General features: G+C 43.4%; 1 protein-coding gene across 1 annotated transcript in view; it reads right to left on the reverse strand.

Moving 5' to 3' along the window:
* The window catches only part of LOC145354721 (unconventional myosin-XV-like), a 137,893-nt gene that overhangs the window by 59,869 nt on the left and 64,309 nt on the right, over nucleotides 1-13,715 (reverse strand). Inside the window, exons 29-37 of the mRNA XM_080206175.1 lie at nucleotides 13,403-13,475; nucleotides 12,444-12,635; nucleotides 11,178-11,290; nucleotides 10,896-10,987; nucleotides 6,535-6,658; nucleotides 6,022-6,089; nucleotides 4,043-4,210; nucleotides 1,749-1,830; nucleotides 99-255 (exon numbers count right to left, since the gene is read on the reverse strand). Of these exons, the coding sequence (XP_080062301.1) occupies nucleotides 99-255; nucleotides 1,749-1,830; nucleotides 4,043-4,210; nucleotides 6,022-6,089; nucleotides 6,535-6,658; nucleotides 10,896-10,987; nucleotides 11,178-11,290; nucleotides 12,444-12,635; nucleotides 13,403-13,475 (1,069 nt within the window). The remainder of the gene's footprint in view (nucleotides 1-98; nucleotides 256-1,748; nucleotides 1,831-4,042; nucleotides 4,211-6,021; nucleotides 6,090-6,534; nucleotides 6,659-10,895; nucleotides 10,988-11,177; nucleotides 11,291-12,443; nucleotides 12,636-13,402; nucleotides 13,476-13,715) is intronic.

A 13,715-nucleotide genomic window follows, 5' to 3' on the forward strand; every position in this document is an offset into this window, starting at 1 on the left:
AGCAGTAATGCCCGCCCGTGTTATCATGGTTGCAAACACACATCCTGCCACCTATGCTGTCTGGAAGTCCACAATTGGTGCCGTACGCTCAATTTTACCTGACTGGCCCAGTTTTCTTCTGAGTTGCTGGCTGCTCGTATTGCTTGATGATATCCTTGATGTTGTGAGTTGGCTCTGGAAAATGCTCTGAATTGAGCGTGGTGTGACGGACAGGGTCTTGTGTTGCAAGATTGAGCTTTGGGGTTTGTGCAGCACCTGTATTCCAGGGAAGAATTAATACAACAATTGTGTGTGGTATTTCTTGTAACACATTTCCAACACTGTGAATGGTGCAGTACATCAGCCTCAAGGAATTAAATTGTGCTGTGGTAATTCAGGTTCAACTGGTGAATTTCCAATCTTATTTCGTACTGAATGAGTATAATGGAAGGATTTATCTGATCCACTGTGCTTCCCTTTCTATTAGCCTTGTATGGAGAATGAGGCTTGGGAACAATTCTGCTGCACCATGGGCTATATTACCCACAAAGGGGATTGACTCAAAAAGAGACTAGCTGGATTTTTTTCAATGAACTTTTGGTCTGTTCCAGTTTAAGGGTATCAACAGAATATTTTCCTTTCTGAGTCCCCAGCTCAGAAGATGCCTTGGGGCAAATTAATAGGCCACAATAGCATTTATGCCAGGTCTCCACCTTGTTTGCACTGCTCCGGGGTCATCTTAGGCAAAAAGGGCCAGAAGGGCAGAGGCCTGAGGGGTTAAATAGGTTTACATTCATACAATTACACTGGATATATGGTTGATGTCTGACAGGCAGAGGCCTGCATGAATTCAGCTAATTTCCTGATGAAATTAATATAAAGAGATGCGGCAGGATATTCCCATTATTGAGTAAATGGATCCATCTTCCAGCACAATGTATGAAATACATAAGCAGCTGACAGGCTTCCTCACCAGGGGTGTCTGCGAAGTGATTGGGGGCTGGAAGTAAACCCTCCCAGGAAATGTGTTTAGTCTCCCTAAATTCTTTACATTCTCGGTGAGATCCAGCTCACACCACCTCCCACCATTACATACCCCCTCCCAACCATTACACACCCCTCCCCAACATAACACAGGCCCTCCCCACCATTACACACCCCTTCCTACCATTACACACTCCTCCCCACTATTATACATCCCCTTCCCAGCATTACACATTCCCTCCCCACCATTACAACCCCTCACCATTACACAGCATCTTCCCACCATTACAAACCCCCACTATTACACTGCCCCTCCCCACCATTACACACCTCCTGCCCACCATTACACACCCCCTCCCCACCATTATACATCCCCTCCCCATCATTACAACCCTCCAACATTACACAGCATCTTCCTGCCATTACAACCCCCCACCATTACACTGCCCTTCCATACCATTACACAGCCTCTCCCACCATTAAACAGTTCACAGTCCTTCCCCAGCATTTCACACCCTCTCCCCACCATTACATACCTCACACCCTCTCCCACCATGACACATCTCATACACCCTCCCCACCATTACATAGCTCACACCCTCTCCCCACCACCACACAGCTCACATCCCTCCCCTCTCCACTATCACACAGCTCACAGTTGTCTCTCTCTGTCCCAGGTACAGCTACCTGACCCTTCTGATCTTTATATCAGTGTACAGTGTAACCAAGCTAGTTATCATCTGGTGTCACACGGCACTCTAGGACGCATGCTGAGGAAGACTTACCGGGTCTGTTAACAGATGGCTTCCCTTTGGCAGCATTGCGGGAGATCAGTGGCTGGGCTGGGTCTTTGTTGGCAGTGTTAGTCTGTGAAACATACAGAGCAGATGACGTTATAATGTTTTTCCTGCAACGTCTGTCTGGTCTGGAATGAGAACATAAGAAACAGGAACAGGAGAATATGGTTCCTCAAGCCTGCTCCACCATTCAATATAATCATTGCTGATTTTTGCTTTAACTCCACTTTCTTCCTGATTCCCATATCCCTTGATTTCCTGAGGGACTGAAAATCTAACTCAGCCTCTGTTGGATGTTCCAACTCAACACTGGAACATCCAATGCTCTCTGTGGTAGATAATTTCAGAGAGTCACAACTTCTGAGTGAAGAAATCTCCTGATCTCAGCCCCAAATGGTAAACCCCTTATCCTGAGACTGTGCCCATGTTTTAGATTCCCCAGCCTTGAAAAACAATCTTGTGTTTACCCTCTCAAGCCCCTTCAGAAGCTTGGCTACTTCAATGAGATCACCTCTCCTTCTAAACTCCAGAAAATAGAGACCCAAGGTATTCAGTCTCTCTTCATAGGCCAACTCTCTCATTCCAGGCACCAGTCTAGTGAATATCATCCCAAGAGCTAATCTAAATGATGAATAAGCACATCAATCCTTCCGTGTGACAGCTACAGCTCAATGGGTAGCACTGTCACTGCTCAATTAGAAGGTTAGGGGTTTGAGTCTCATTCCAGGGAATAGAGTCCATAATCAGGCTGACAATCTAGTGCAATATTAAGGGAGTGCTGTGCTATTACAGGTGTGGTATTGAGGGAGGCAGGCAATAATGAGGGAGTGCTATACTATTGAAAGGATAGTATTGAGATATGGCTGCACTGTTAGAGGGACAATATAGAGGAAGCAGTATGCTGGCCAGAAGAATAATATTGACGGAGCCCTGAACTGTCAGAAGAGCAGGAGCACAACAATGTCAGAGGAGAAGTACTAAGGGAGTTCTGCACTGCCTTTTGGATGAGATGTTAAATTGAGACCATGTCTGCATTCTCAGATAATGCAAAAGATCTCATGGCCACCCACCCAAAGAAAAGCAGTGTTCTGCCTTCTGTCCTGGCCAATATCCCCTTCCCCAACTTCACTAAAATCTGCTTGTTATCACACATTGCTCTTTGTGGGATCTTAACATGTACTAATTGGCTATCACTTTTCCCTAGCACAACATTGACTACACTTCAGAAGTCCTTCTATGTGAAATCTGTTGGGTGTCCTGAAGTTGTGAAAGGTGCTACATAAAGGCAAGTTTTCTTTTGATGTTATTAAGTTCTTCCAAGTTCTCAAATGGTCACGAAGAGATAGGAACCTCCCCCAAACCTTCTTACAAACTCCCAAACCCACTTACACACTTCTAAATCCTCCCATTCCCTTTCCTACAGTCCTATACCCTTTTATATCCACCTACGCCCTCCTTCATCCTCCTACACCCTTCGTCCTCCTATATCCTTCTACATTCTCGTGGACTCTCCTACTCACTTCTACACCCTCTTACATCTTCCAAAATCCTCCTACATCTCCCCACACTCTCTTACATCCTCCTTCATCCTCCTCTACCCTTGTACACTTTCCTGAAGCTCTGGAAACAGGCAATATTTTTACAGTTGGTGAATATCTGTGTCAGTCTGGGGTTGGGCCAATAATACAAGGTTTCAAGAACTGCATCAGGTTTCTTGTGAGCTTGACCTCATGACACCAAGCTGTTTGGTTTTAAACAAGGACTGTCATGCTTCAAAGACAGTGCAGTGTATGAGTTGGAAGTATCACAGAAGTCAGGTGGAGGCTGTTAGAGATTAGGACAAAGCTACATTTCTAAGGAAAGTAGATCTTTCTAAAGCTGAACTGGGAGCGCTTTATGAAAACACAGGGTACCAAATTTAGTGAACCATTCTAGTTCATAATCATAACTCCCTCCTTAATGGAAACAAAACTGCTCTGCACGTTAAGAATGTGACAGATATTGATGTGCTGGTCTGTTAATAATTGCACACTGTAGATTGGGTATTGGTTAGCATATTACATTGCTACAAGGAGAGGCAGGGACATTATGAGAAGGACATCTGGAAATGGATGGCTGCTACTACAATGGTTCTAGAAGTTTCTAAATCAGACCATGGTGAAATCTCTGTAATCCTGACTCATTATTGATTTCCTCAGGCCAGTGGTGTGAAATATCCACCCAGCAGCAGACTAATCAGCCCCAAGACACGCTGTAAATTTCTCAGGTATAACTGCACTCACCTGACGAGGGAAGGCCACTTTTGATTTGGGTGCTGTGATAGGTGCGCTTTGGGTGCTGTTGGTGGCTCTCATGGCAGCGTTGGAGTCATAGTTGAGGCTGGTGTCTGCTTGGCTGGCACTTGTCATTTGCTGTTGGAGGGCCATGGCCTGCATGGTCATTTGCTGGGCCTATCCGTGGAAACAAGAGGAAACACAGACTACTTAATTCCCAAAGATAGCATTTGGTTAGGGCTGAAAAATATGATCATCTGTTATCAACGTCAGATACTGACCATGTTAAATTCAGGGAAAATGCTGGAATGCTTAGTGGGGTTTCATTAACTGATGGGTTTTGTTATGTTCTGAGACCTTATTAACTAGTTGGGTGATGTTACTCTGTAGAGATGGTTATGGTGTGGGATTTCAGTCATACAGTTTATTAAACTGTGGGGATGGTTAGTTATTCTTTGAGGTTTTATTAACTCGTGGCCTTTTGTTAAGATATGGAGAAAGTTTTGTTGGGGTTTCATTCAGTGGTTGCTTTGAATTGAGTTATTTTGAGTCATCAGCAGGTCAGACAGCATCTTTGGAGACAGAACAGATATTTCAGGTCGATGACCTTTCATAGAAACTGGATAAATTAGAAATATAATAGACTTTAAGCAAATGAAAGCGGGGAAAGGCAGAAAAACAACAAAAGAGAAGGTCTGAGACAGGATGGAAGATATGAGAGATTAAATGATGATGGAGTTGGTGCAGGTGGGTGGCGATGGAGCAAGTAAAAAAACCATGGATTTGTCTAGAGGAGATGCGAATAGCAGAGCAATAAGCAACTGAACAAGGGGAAAAGTAGATTAAAACTGCAACCACAAAGAAAATAGAAGCAAAATGGGGATAGAAATTCTGATCGAATTATTGAGTCCAGAAGGCTGCAGAGTGATGAATAACAAGATGATATGCTGTTCCTTGAATTTAAGTTGAATTTCATTGGAACAGTGATGAGGCCAAGAAAGGAGAGATCGGTGTGAGACTGAAGTGGAGACTGAAAATGACAGATGACCTGAAGCGTTTGCAGACTGAGGTGTTCTGCTAAGCAACCGTAAGATCTGTATTTGATCTCCTCGGTGTTGGGCAGACCACACTGTGAACAGTGAATACAGGATACTATATTGAAAGATGCCCATGAAAATCACTGTTTCACCTGTTCGAAATGTCTGGGGCCTTAGGATGTGAGGAGGAAGGAGGTGAAAGGGTAAGTATTAGATCACCTGCACTTGCATGGAAAGGTACGGCAAGAAGGAGAGATGGTAATGAGGGTGATTGAGGCATGGAGCTGGATGTCACAGAGGAAACTCTGAAAGTGGTGGGGAAGACATGTTTAGTGGTGGTCCCTTCCCTCACCTGTTTCTCTGCTACATTGATAACCGAATCAGCATCATTTCCTGCTCTCACTCTAAACTGGAAAAATGTCATTGGCTTTGCTTCCAGTGTCCATCCTTCTTTCACCTTCACTTGGTCCATCCAGAACTCTTTCCTTCCTTGGTTTTTCTATCTCCATATCTGCGGTTAGATTATCAACAACTACAGTATTCACTGACTCCCATAGCTACTTTACCTCATCTACTTCCTCACACTCTGCTTCCCTGAAGGACTCCATTCCATTCTCCCAGTTTCTCAATCTTTGTCACATCTGTTCTGATAATAAAACTTTCCAAAACATTGCTTCTGACATGTTCTCCTTTTTCTCCTCAACCAAGGAATCCTCCACACTATGGTTAGCCTAGCCCTTGATCATGTCTGTCCCATTTCCTGCCCTTTCCCTCTCTTCCAGAACCACAACATTGTTCCCCTTGTCCTCACTTGTCACTCCACTAGTTTCCATTTTCAACAGATCATCCTTCATTCATTCCGACATCTCCAGCATGATGTCACCACTAAACATCTTTCCCTCCCCTCTCTGCATTCTTTATAAATCACTCAGTGTTGTCACCAGAACTCACCAGGAGGTAGGCTTGCTGGTTTATGAAATCTTGCTGCTGGGCATTCAACTGGGAAGAAGGGTCATAGCCTGGGGAGAAACATTAAGTACATAAGTATCAATTAAGTTGCAGTAACAACAATTTCTCATTCCATAGAGTTGAGAAATCATTTCATATTTTCTTGTTCCCCCCCCCCACCCCGCTTTTTATCCAGGTGTTCTTAACAACTGGGAATGGGCCTGGGAATAGAAGTGGGTCTGGGAATGGGAATGCTTCTGAGAATGGGTCTGAGAATCAGCATGCGAATGGGGGTCATTTTCTTTGAAGTGCCTGTGGGTCCTCAAATAAAGAACTTTGGGTCTTTTTCGTTTCCTCCCTTTGTCCTAATGGAATGTAATGGGATTGACTGATGTCAGGTCAGCACCAGTGTGAGTTAGACCTATTTACAGACAAAATCATTGCTCAACCTCGATCGTGATGAACTGAATGGATCACAAAAAACTGTTCCCAAAAGTAAAGCCCACGGATACTAACCTTGATGTGTTCCAGGGATTTCCATGGATTTCACAGGGTTCAATGGAGCATCATTCCCATTGCCAGCTTCCACTTTCCCACCTCCCTTCATTCGGGCTGACACCAAGGAAGATTGTTCCAAATCCTTCAAGTGGAAGGGAGAAAAATTGCTTTAAACCAAAACGTGCTACTCAATAAAACCCACTGCTTAACTAATTCCAGGATTAACAAATTTCACAGGCAATGTTATTTAAAACCCAACAATTGAACAAACATTAAAAAAGAACTAAATTCAAAGCAACCACTGAATGGAACCCCAACAAAACTTTCTCCATATCTTAACAAAAGGCTACAAGTTAATATACTGTATGAGTGAAATCCCACACCACAACTATCTCCACAGGTTAACATCATCCAACTAGTTAATAAGATCCCACAACATAACAAAACCCCATTAGTTAATGAAACCCCACTAAGTTGATGAAACCACACACACACACCTGACTTGGTGGTGAATCTATGGAGTTCATTACCACAGAAGGCTGTAGAGGCCAGGTCATTGAGTATGGTGGCTATATCCTCCATTGAGACAGAGGTAGATAGGTTTTTGATTGGTAAGAGGATCAGAGGTTATAGGGAAAAGGCAGGAGAATGGGGTTGAGAATCTTTTCAGCCTTAACTGAATGGCAGGGCAGACTTGATGGTCCAAATGGCCAACTTCTGTTCCTATATCTTATGGTCTTATAGACCGAGGAGCCATGACATATTTCACCTAATGAAGCCTCCATGCCTGGCTATATCCTCCATTAATTGCCCCAACTGTCCCATCAAGATCATTGCAGCGTGATCGCTATCATAAATCTCACCTTGGCCTAATCCTCACTCCTCTGGCATTTACTCCTCTCCGAGCATCTCACCTTCTTCCAGCCCCTTGCTTCTCATGCTTCTCTAAAGCCGCCCCCCCCCCCACCCCGTACCACCCTCCACCATCAAAAAGTATAATAAAAATGTTCTCACCCTCAGGTACTTCCACTGCTTTCTTCCCTCAGCATCTATACTAAATGACTTCTCACCCTGGCCATTCCCGATGCAGCACTCGTCTACATACTCTTAAGTCCATTGAGTGCAGACTTGAAAGGATATTGTGTACAACTGATTTAGCCATCCATTGCCAGATCTGATGTATCTATTATGGTTCTTGTCTTTTGAAACATATTGTACGATCATGCTAGAATTCAAGATAACCCCTGGCTTCCTTTCTGCACTGAAAACGATTTTCTCAAACCTCCTCGCCCCTCTCCCCCCACCCCTCTCCCCCCACCCCTCAACAATTGGTGCGAGGAACTATAGATTTCTTTTGTCATTAAGATTAAAACCATCCAATCAGCTGTTTCTGCCACATTCTTTCTTTCCACTAGCCCACCAGGCCAACCTTCCTCTGAAGTTCCCTGCTGCCCTAATCCGGAACGTGCAGCTTTCTCTAGTTTCTCTCCTATTTCCCTTCAAGCTTTCCCTGAGCTCATCTTGTCCATGAGACCTTCCTCTTGCTTCCTCAATTGTATTCCCACTAAACTGCTGATCACCCCGCTTCCCTTCTGGATCCCCATGTTAGCTATTATTGTAAATGTCTCTCTCTCTTCAGGTGTCCCTTTCTTCTTTAAACGTGCCACCATCAACCCTCTTCTCAAAGCACCAATTCTTGATCCCTCTGTCCACCCATCTCCTACCCCCTTTCCTTTCCAGAGTCCTTGAATGTGTTGTTGCCTTTTACTTCTGTCTTTTCCAAAACTCCATATTTCATTTCCCCCCCAATCAGCTTTCTGCTCTGCACTGGCAATTACGGAAGTCACAAATGACACCCTATCCAACTGTGACAAAGATAAACTTTCTCTCCTTATCCTCCTTGATTTCTCTGCAGCCTTTAACACATCATGTTTCCACCATCAATCAGCTGGGTGGGAGTACTCTCAACTGATTGCGTTCTTATCCAACTAATTGTGGTCAGAAAATCACTTGTATTGGTTTCTCATATCTCTCCTGCTCCTTTATTTATGCTGTCCACCTTAGTTCCTTTCGATTTTTAAAGATTTCCACAGCATCTTGTTCCCTTAAGATTTATGAACAGGAAGAGGAGTGGCAATCTCTCTCTGCTTTGTGCATGCCGACTTAGGGAAGTCCTCAATACCTATTCCCAAATCTTTACTTTGACCCTGTTTCCCATTCAGATGCAGAGCTTATGGGCTCATTGACTCTGGACACTAGTTTAATAGTTATTGTGAGGGTGCCAGGCATTAGCAGCATTGAGGATCTGTACAATAAACAAAGAGCAGTCAGTGCATCAAGTCACTTCTTCCACAGGCAATTTATTGTGGATTCTACCCCACCCTGAATACGGGGTGAACTTGAATGAGAGTCATGAGCACAGTTGGCTAAGAGTGTGACGAGAACAACGCCAAAGGCATGGGTTTAATCCCCACATTGGCTAAGGTATCTCCTTGCCTTGCCCAATAGTGATATGGCATAAGCTACGATGAGCAATCCATAGACAATGGTGACACTGGTTGGAAGAAGTGACCTGTCAATGTAGCTGGATTCTCCCTATCTCTGGGATCACATGAAAGTAACTGAGAGAATGGTGACAACAGCACATATGAACATATATGAATTAGGAGCAGAAGTAGACCATTCAGCCCCTCGAGTCTGCTCCATCATTCAATAAGAACATGGCTGAACTGATTGTGGCCTCAACTCCATATTCCGCCTTCCTCCTCGATAAGTTTTGATCAAGAATCAAGAATCTGCCTCTGCCTAAAAATATTAATTCACTGTGCCTCCACTATCTGGGGAAAAGAGTTCCAAAGATTGACAATCCTCTGAGAGAAAAAACGTCTTCCCATTTCTGTCTTAAATAGGAGACACTTTATTTTTAAGAGTCTCCTGGTTCTATCTCTCCCACAAGAGGAAAAATCCTTTCAGCATCCACACTGCCAAGTCGCCTGAGGATCTTATGTGTTTCAATGGATACAAATCCAACCTTTTCTTGTAAGAAAGTAAGACAGCTCCTCTATCCCAGGTAACAATCATAGAATCCTACAGTGCAGAAGGAGGCCATTTGGCCCATTGAGTCTGCACCGACCACAATCCCACCCAGGCCCTATCTCCATATGCAATTACCCTAGCTAGTCCCTCTGATACTAAGGGGTATTTTAGCTTGACCTATCCACCTAACCTGCACATCTTTGGATATGGGAGGAAACCGGAGTACCTGGAGGAAACTCATGCAGACACGAGAGCGTGTGCAAACTCCATACAGACAGCGATTGAGGCCAGAATTGAACTCGGGTCCCGGGAGCTATGAAGCAGCAGTGCTAACCACTGTGCTACCATACTGCCCAAGTTGTGTGTAATTGAGTGAACCTTCTCTGAAATGCTTCCACTGCATTTATATCCTTCCTTAAATAAGGAGAGTAAAACTGTGCACAATATTCTAGCCTTATTAACAGCCTGTTTGCCTTTATCCAAGTTGCTCGTTATTTCCTCAAAGAACTCCAATAAATTAGTTAAATACAGTTTCTCTTTCATAAGCCCATGATTTGACTCTGCTTGATTGCACTGAGGTTTTCTAATTGCCCTGCTCTAATAGGTTCCAGCAATTTTCAGGGGGATTGGTTACTCAACCAGGACAGCCAAGGATCCATTGAAACTCCAATAATAGGACACACGAGTGAAAGGAAACGTCCCAACTTCTCCAAAATAGTAACATGAAGGACTGAAACAGTGTATGGTGTTGGGGACTCTTTGTGTTTAAGCCTCCGTGATTCTGTGCTCCCAACAACACTAATTATTCACTTCCCGGCCTTTTGGCTAAGATCGAGCATCAGGTCAAGCCCAAGATGGGGTGCAATGCCTTATCTTGCCAGCGTGGATCTTCTTTGTCTCTTAAAGGGACATTGAATTGGATTCAATTGGTGTTTGAATTTGGTTTTTGAAGAAAGCAAGGAATGGATTTGGGTTTGCCTGGTCCACTCTGAGCATTGGCTTTGTAACTTTAAGGATGGAGTAAAAACAAAAATGAACACCAATTATCTCAATAGGTACTTACCCCTCCAATCCTTGGACCTATTTGCATCACATATTCATTCAGCTCTACATCTGTAACTTACTCAAATTTTGCTCAGAGTCCAACCCCTAATCTTCAGGGTAAAATTCTTTTTAATCTTTATGGAGCATTCTTAATTTTCTCTAACACTCTCATCTTAACTGATCCGGGAATCTTCCTTTTTACTTATCCTCAAGTTCTCCACAATGCAACACTGCCTTTTGGAAGGATTATCTTATCTTACTGACATAGTTCCTTTTAGAACATGCCTGAAGTTCCATACCCCATTTTCATACGATAAAACAGGATCAAAGAGGCTATCAAGATAGTGATCGAGTCCTTTTTGCGAGCGGTGTTCATTGAAGGCATTGGAATCTAACAAAACACAAAGACAAAAAAGTCTAAAGAAAATCATAAGAATAATAATAATCAGGAGCAGGGATCGTCACGAGTAAATGTTCAAACTATTATCCATAAAACTTTGGAAAATTGTTAATTCTCCAGTTTCAGTTGCTCAAAACTTTCAGTAACTCCCAATGAAATAACTCACAGAAAGCAATCTCACCTTGTGTAACGGATCCTGAAAGGTGTCCGGCTGAGCTTGGCATAAAGATGGGGGCCTGTGTGATGGGAGGGGAGGGAATATCATCATCTGAGTCGAAACCATGGCCAAAGACACTGCTCGGGAACAAAGACAAGTTACTAATGAGACATCTCGCAATACTAACCAGCTCCAGCAGATAATCGGGTAGCCTGGCTCCCAGGCACTGTGGAATCTTATGATCATAAAAGAGCTCTGAAACAATTTGGGCAAATCTCCTAATTTCCTTTACAGCCTGTCTACCCTGTCTTTGGGCATTGTTTACACATTGGCACATTATGATATCAGCCACCATGCTGCCTGGCTAGTTATGCAAAGTAGGAAGTTTCACAACACCAAGTTAAAGTCCACCAGGTTTATTTGGCACTAGTTTTGAGTCTCAGGCTCCTTCATCAGGTGAGTGAGGACTTGTGTTCACAGACAGGTCATATACAGACACAAACTTAATTTATAAGATAATGGTTGGAATGTAAATCTTTACAGGTAATCAAGTCTTAAAGTTACAAACAATGTGAGTGGAGAGAGGGCCAAGTGCAGGTTAAAGAGATGTGTATTGTCTCCAGCCAGGACAATTAGTGAGATTTTACAAGCCCAGACAAGTTGTGGGGGTTACAGATAGTGTGACATGAACCCAAGGTCCCTTCCAGTTGGGGAACACTTCAGCAGTCACGGGCATTCAACCTCTGATCTTCGGGTAAGCATTCTCCAAGGCAGCTTTCACTACACACGACAATGCAAATCGTTGAGCAGAAACTGATTGCCAAGTTCTGCACACATGAGGATGGCCTCAACCGGGATCTAGGGTTTGTGTCACACTATCTGTACCTTTAAGACTTGATTACCTGTAAAGACTTGCATTCCAACCATTATCTTGTAAATTGAGTTTATGTCTGTATGTGACCTGTTTGTGAACACAAGTCCTCACTCACCTGATGAAGGAGCCTGAAACTCCGAAAGCTGGTGCCAAATAAACCTGTTGGACTTTAACCTGGTGTAGTGAGACTTTTTACTGTGCTTACCCCAAACCAACGCCAGCATCTCCACATCATAGTTACCCAAAGACACATTACAGAACTCAGCATGGAGAGTTAGTCTGCTGAACATTCAAAGTCCCCAGTTCGGTCCTCATTCAAATGAACGGACAGAAAATGTGTTCTTGGGTGAACCCCAACATCAGGGAGATTAAATCCCCGCCATAACCCCGGAATCAAACACAGCCTGGGTACCTACACATGTCTGTTTTTCTGGCTTCTTGCCTTTTCCTCAGATGAAATGATGAAGTAGGATTTCTGCCTTGGGAAATCAGTCATGAGTTCCAGGTCAGATATAAGGTCCATTGGGTAGTCATGGCCTCCAAGCTCAGCCCATTCACCTTTACTCTTCCTTGCCACCGACCAACCTCGCCAGCCTTCTGTCACACCCCTAGAACAACACTTAGCATTATTATTCGAGTGGGTGCACATGAGCGATTGGTGTGTGTGTGTGTGTGTGTGTAATTGTTTGGGACAGCATCTACATGTGAACCTGTATCTGTCTCTGTGTTTTGTATCCTGCATGTTTCTCTATGTGTTGTTATGTGTGTGTTTTTAAAATGTATTCTTTCATGAGATTTGGGCATCACTGGCAAGGGCAGCATTCATTCCCCTTCCCTAATTGCCCTTGTGGGGCCATTTCAGGCAGCAGTTAAAATTTTGTTTTTGCATGTAGATCAGACCAGGTAAGGACAGCAGATTTCCTTTTGTACAGGGCATGAGCAAACCAGATGGGTTTTTTCATGATAGTTTCATAGTCATCATTACTGAGACTAGTTTTATATTCCAGATTTTATTTATTGACTTTAAATTCCACTAGCCGAGATGGTAGGATTTGAATCCATGATCCACAGTACATTAGCCTGGGCTCTGGATTACCAATCCAGTGACATTACCAGCTACACCACTGTCTCTTCACTACAATAAAGAGTGAGAAATTCTGGCAGTGGTCTGCAAATCTGGGTATTTACAGCAGCACCTGCTGTAATTGTGGATGTGGCTCATTTATTCAGAAAGTATGTTTGCCTGTAAGTAGCTGCATACCTGTTGTGGACGTGGGATATGTTTGGTACCATCACAGAATATAAAATCCTGTATCAGCCAAATTTCACCACCATGCCCTGAAAGCATGCTAACTCTTCCTTCTTCTGATGTTACCTGTGTCGCAAAATGTCTTGTCCCAGTTCCTCTCCTGTCGTCCAGGAATTCACTGGACATAGAAAGTTCACACCTGCAAACAAGACGAGATTTATTTACATTGCTGTCATTTCTGTTATAATTTACATATTTTGTTTAGATCAGATAGCAGAAATCATGAGGGGTTTGGGTATGGTAAAAGTGTTTCCACTGGTCAGTGTGCCAATAACTAAACTAAACTTAGTTTCAAATCGTTGCCAAAAGAATTGAGAGAGATTATCAGAAAATCTTTTGAAAGAGGATTGTTAAGATTTGATAGTGCCAATTAGCTGTC

The sequence above is a fragment of the Carcharhinus amblyrhynchos genome, chromosome 18, assembly GCF_965287045.1.
Source record: "Carcharhinus amblyrhynchos chromosome 18, sCarAmb.v2.hapA, whole genome shotgun sequence".
Classification (NCBI taxonomy): Eukaryota; Metazoa; Chordata; class Chondrichthyes; order Carcharhiniformes; family Carcharhinidae; genus Carcharhinus; species Carcharhinus amblyrhynchos.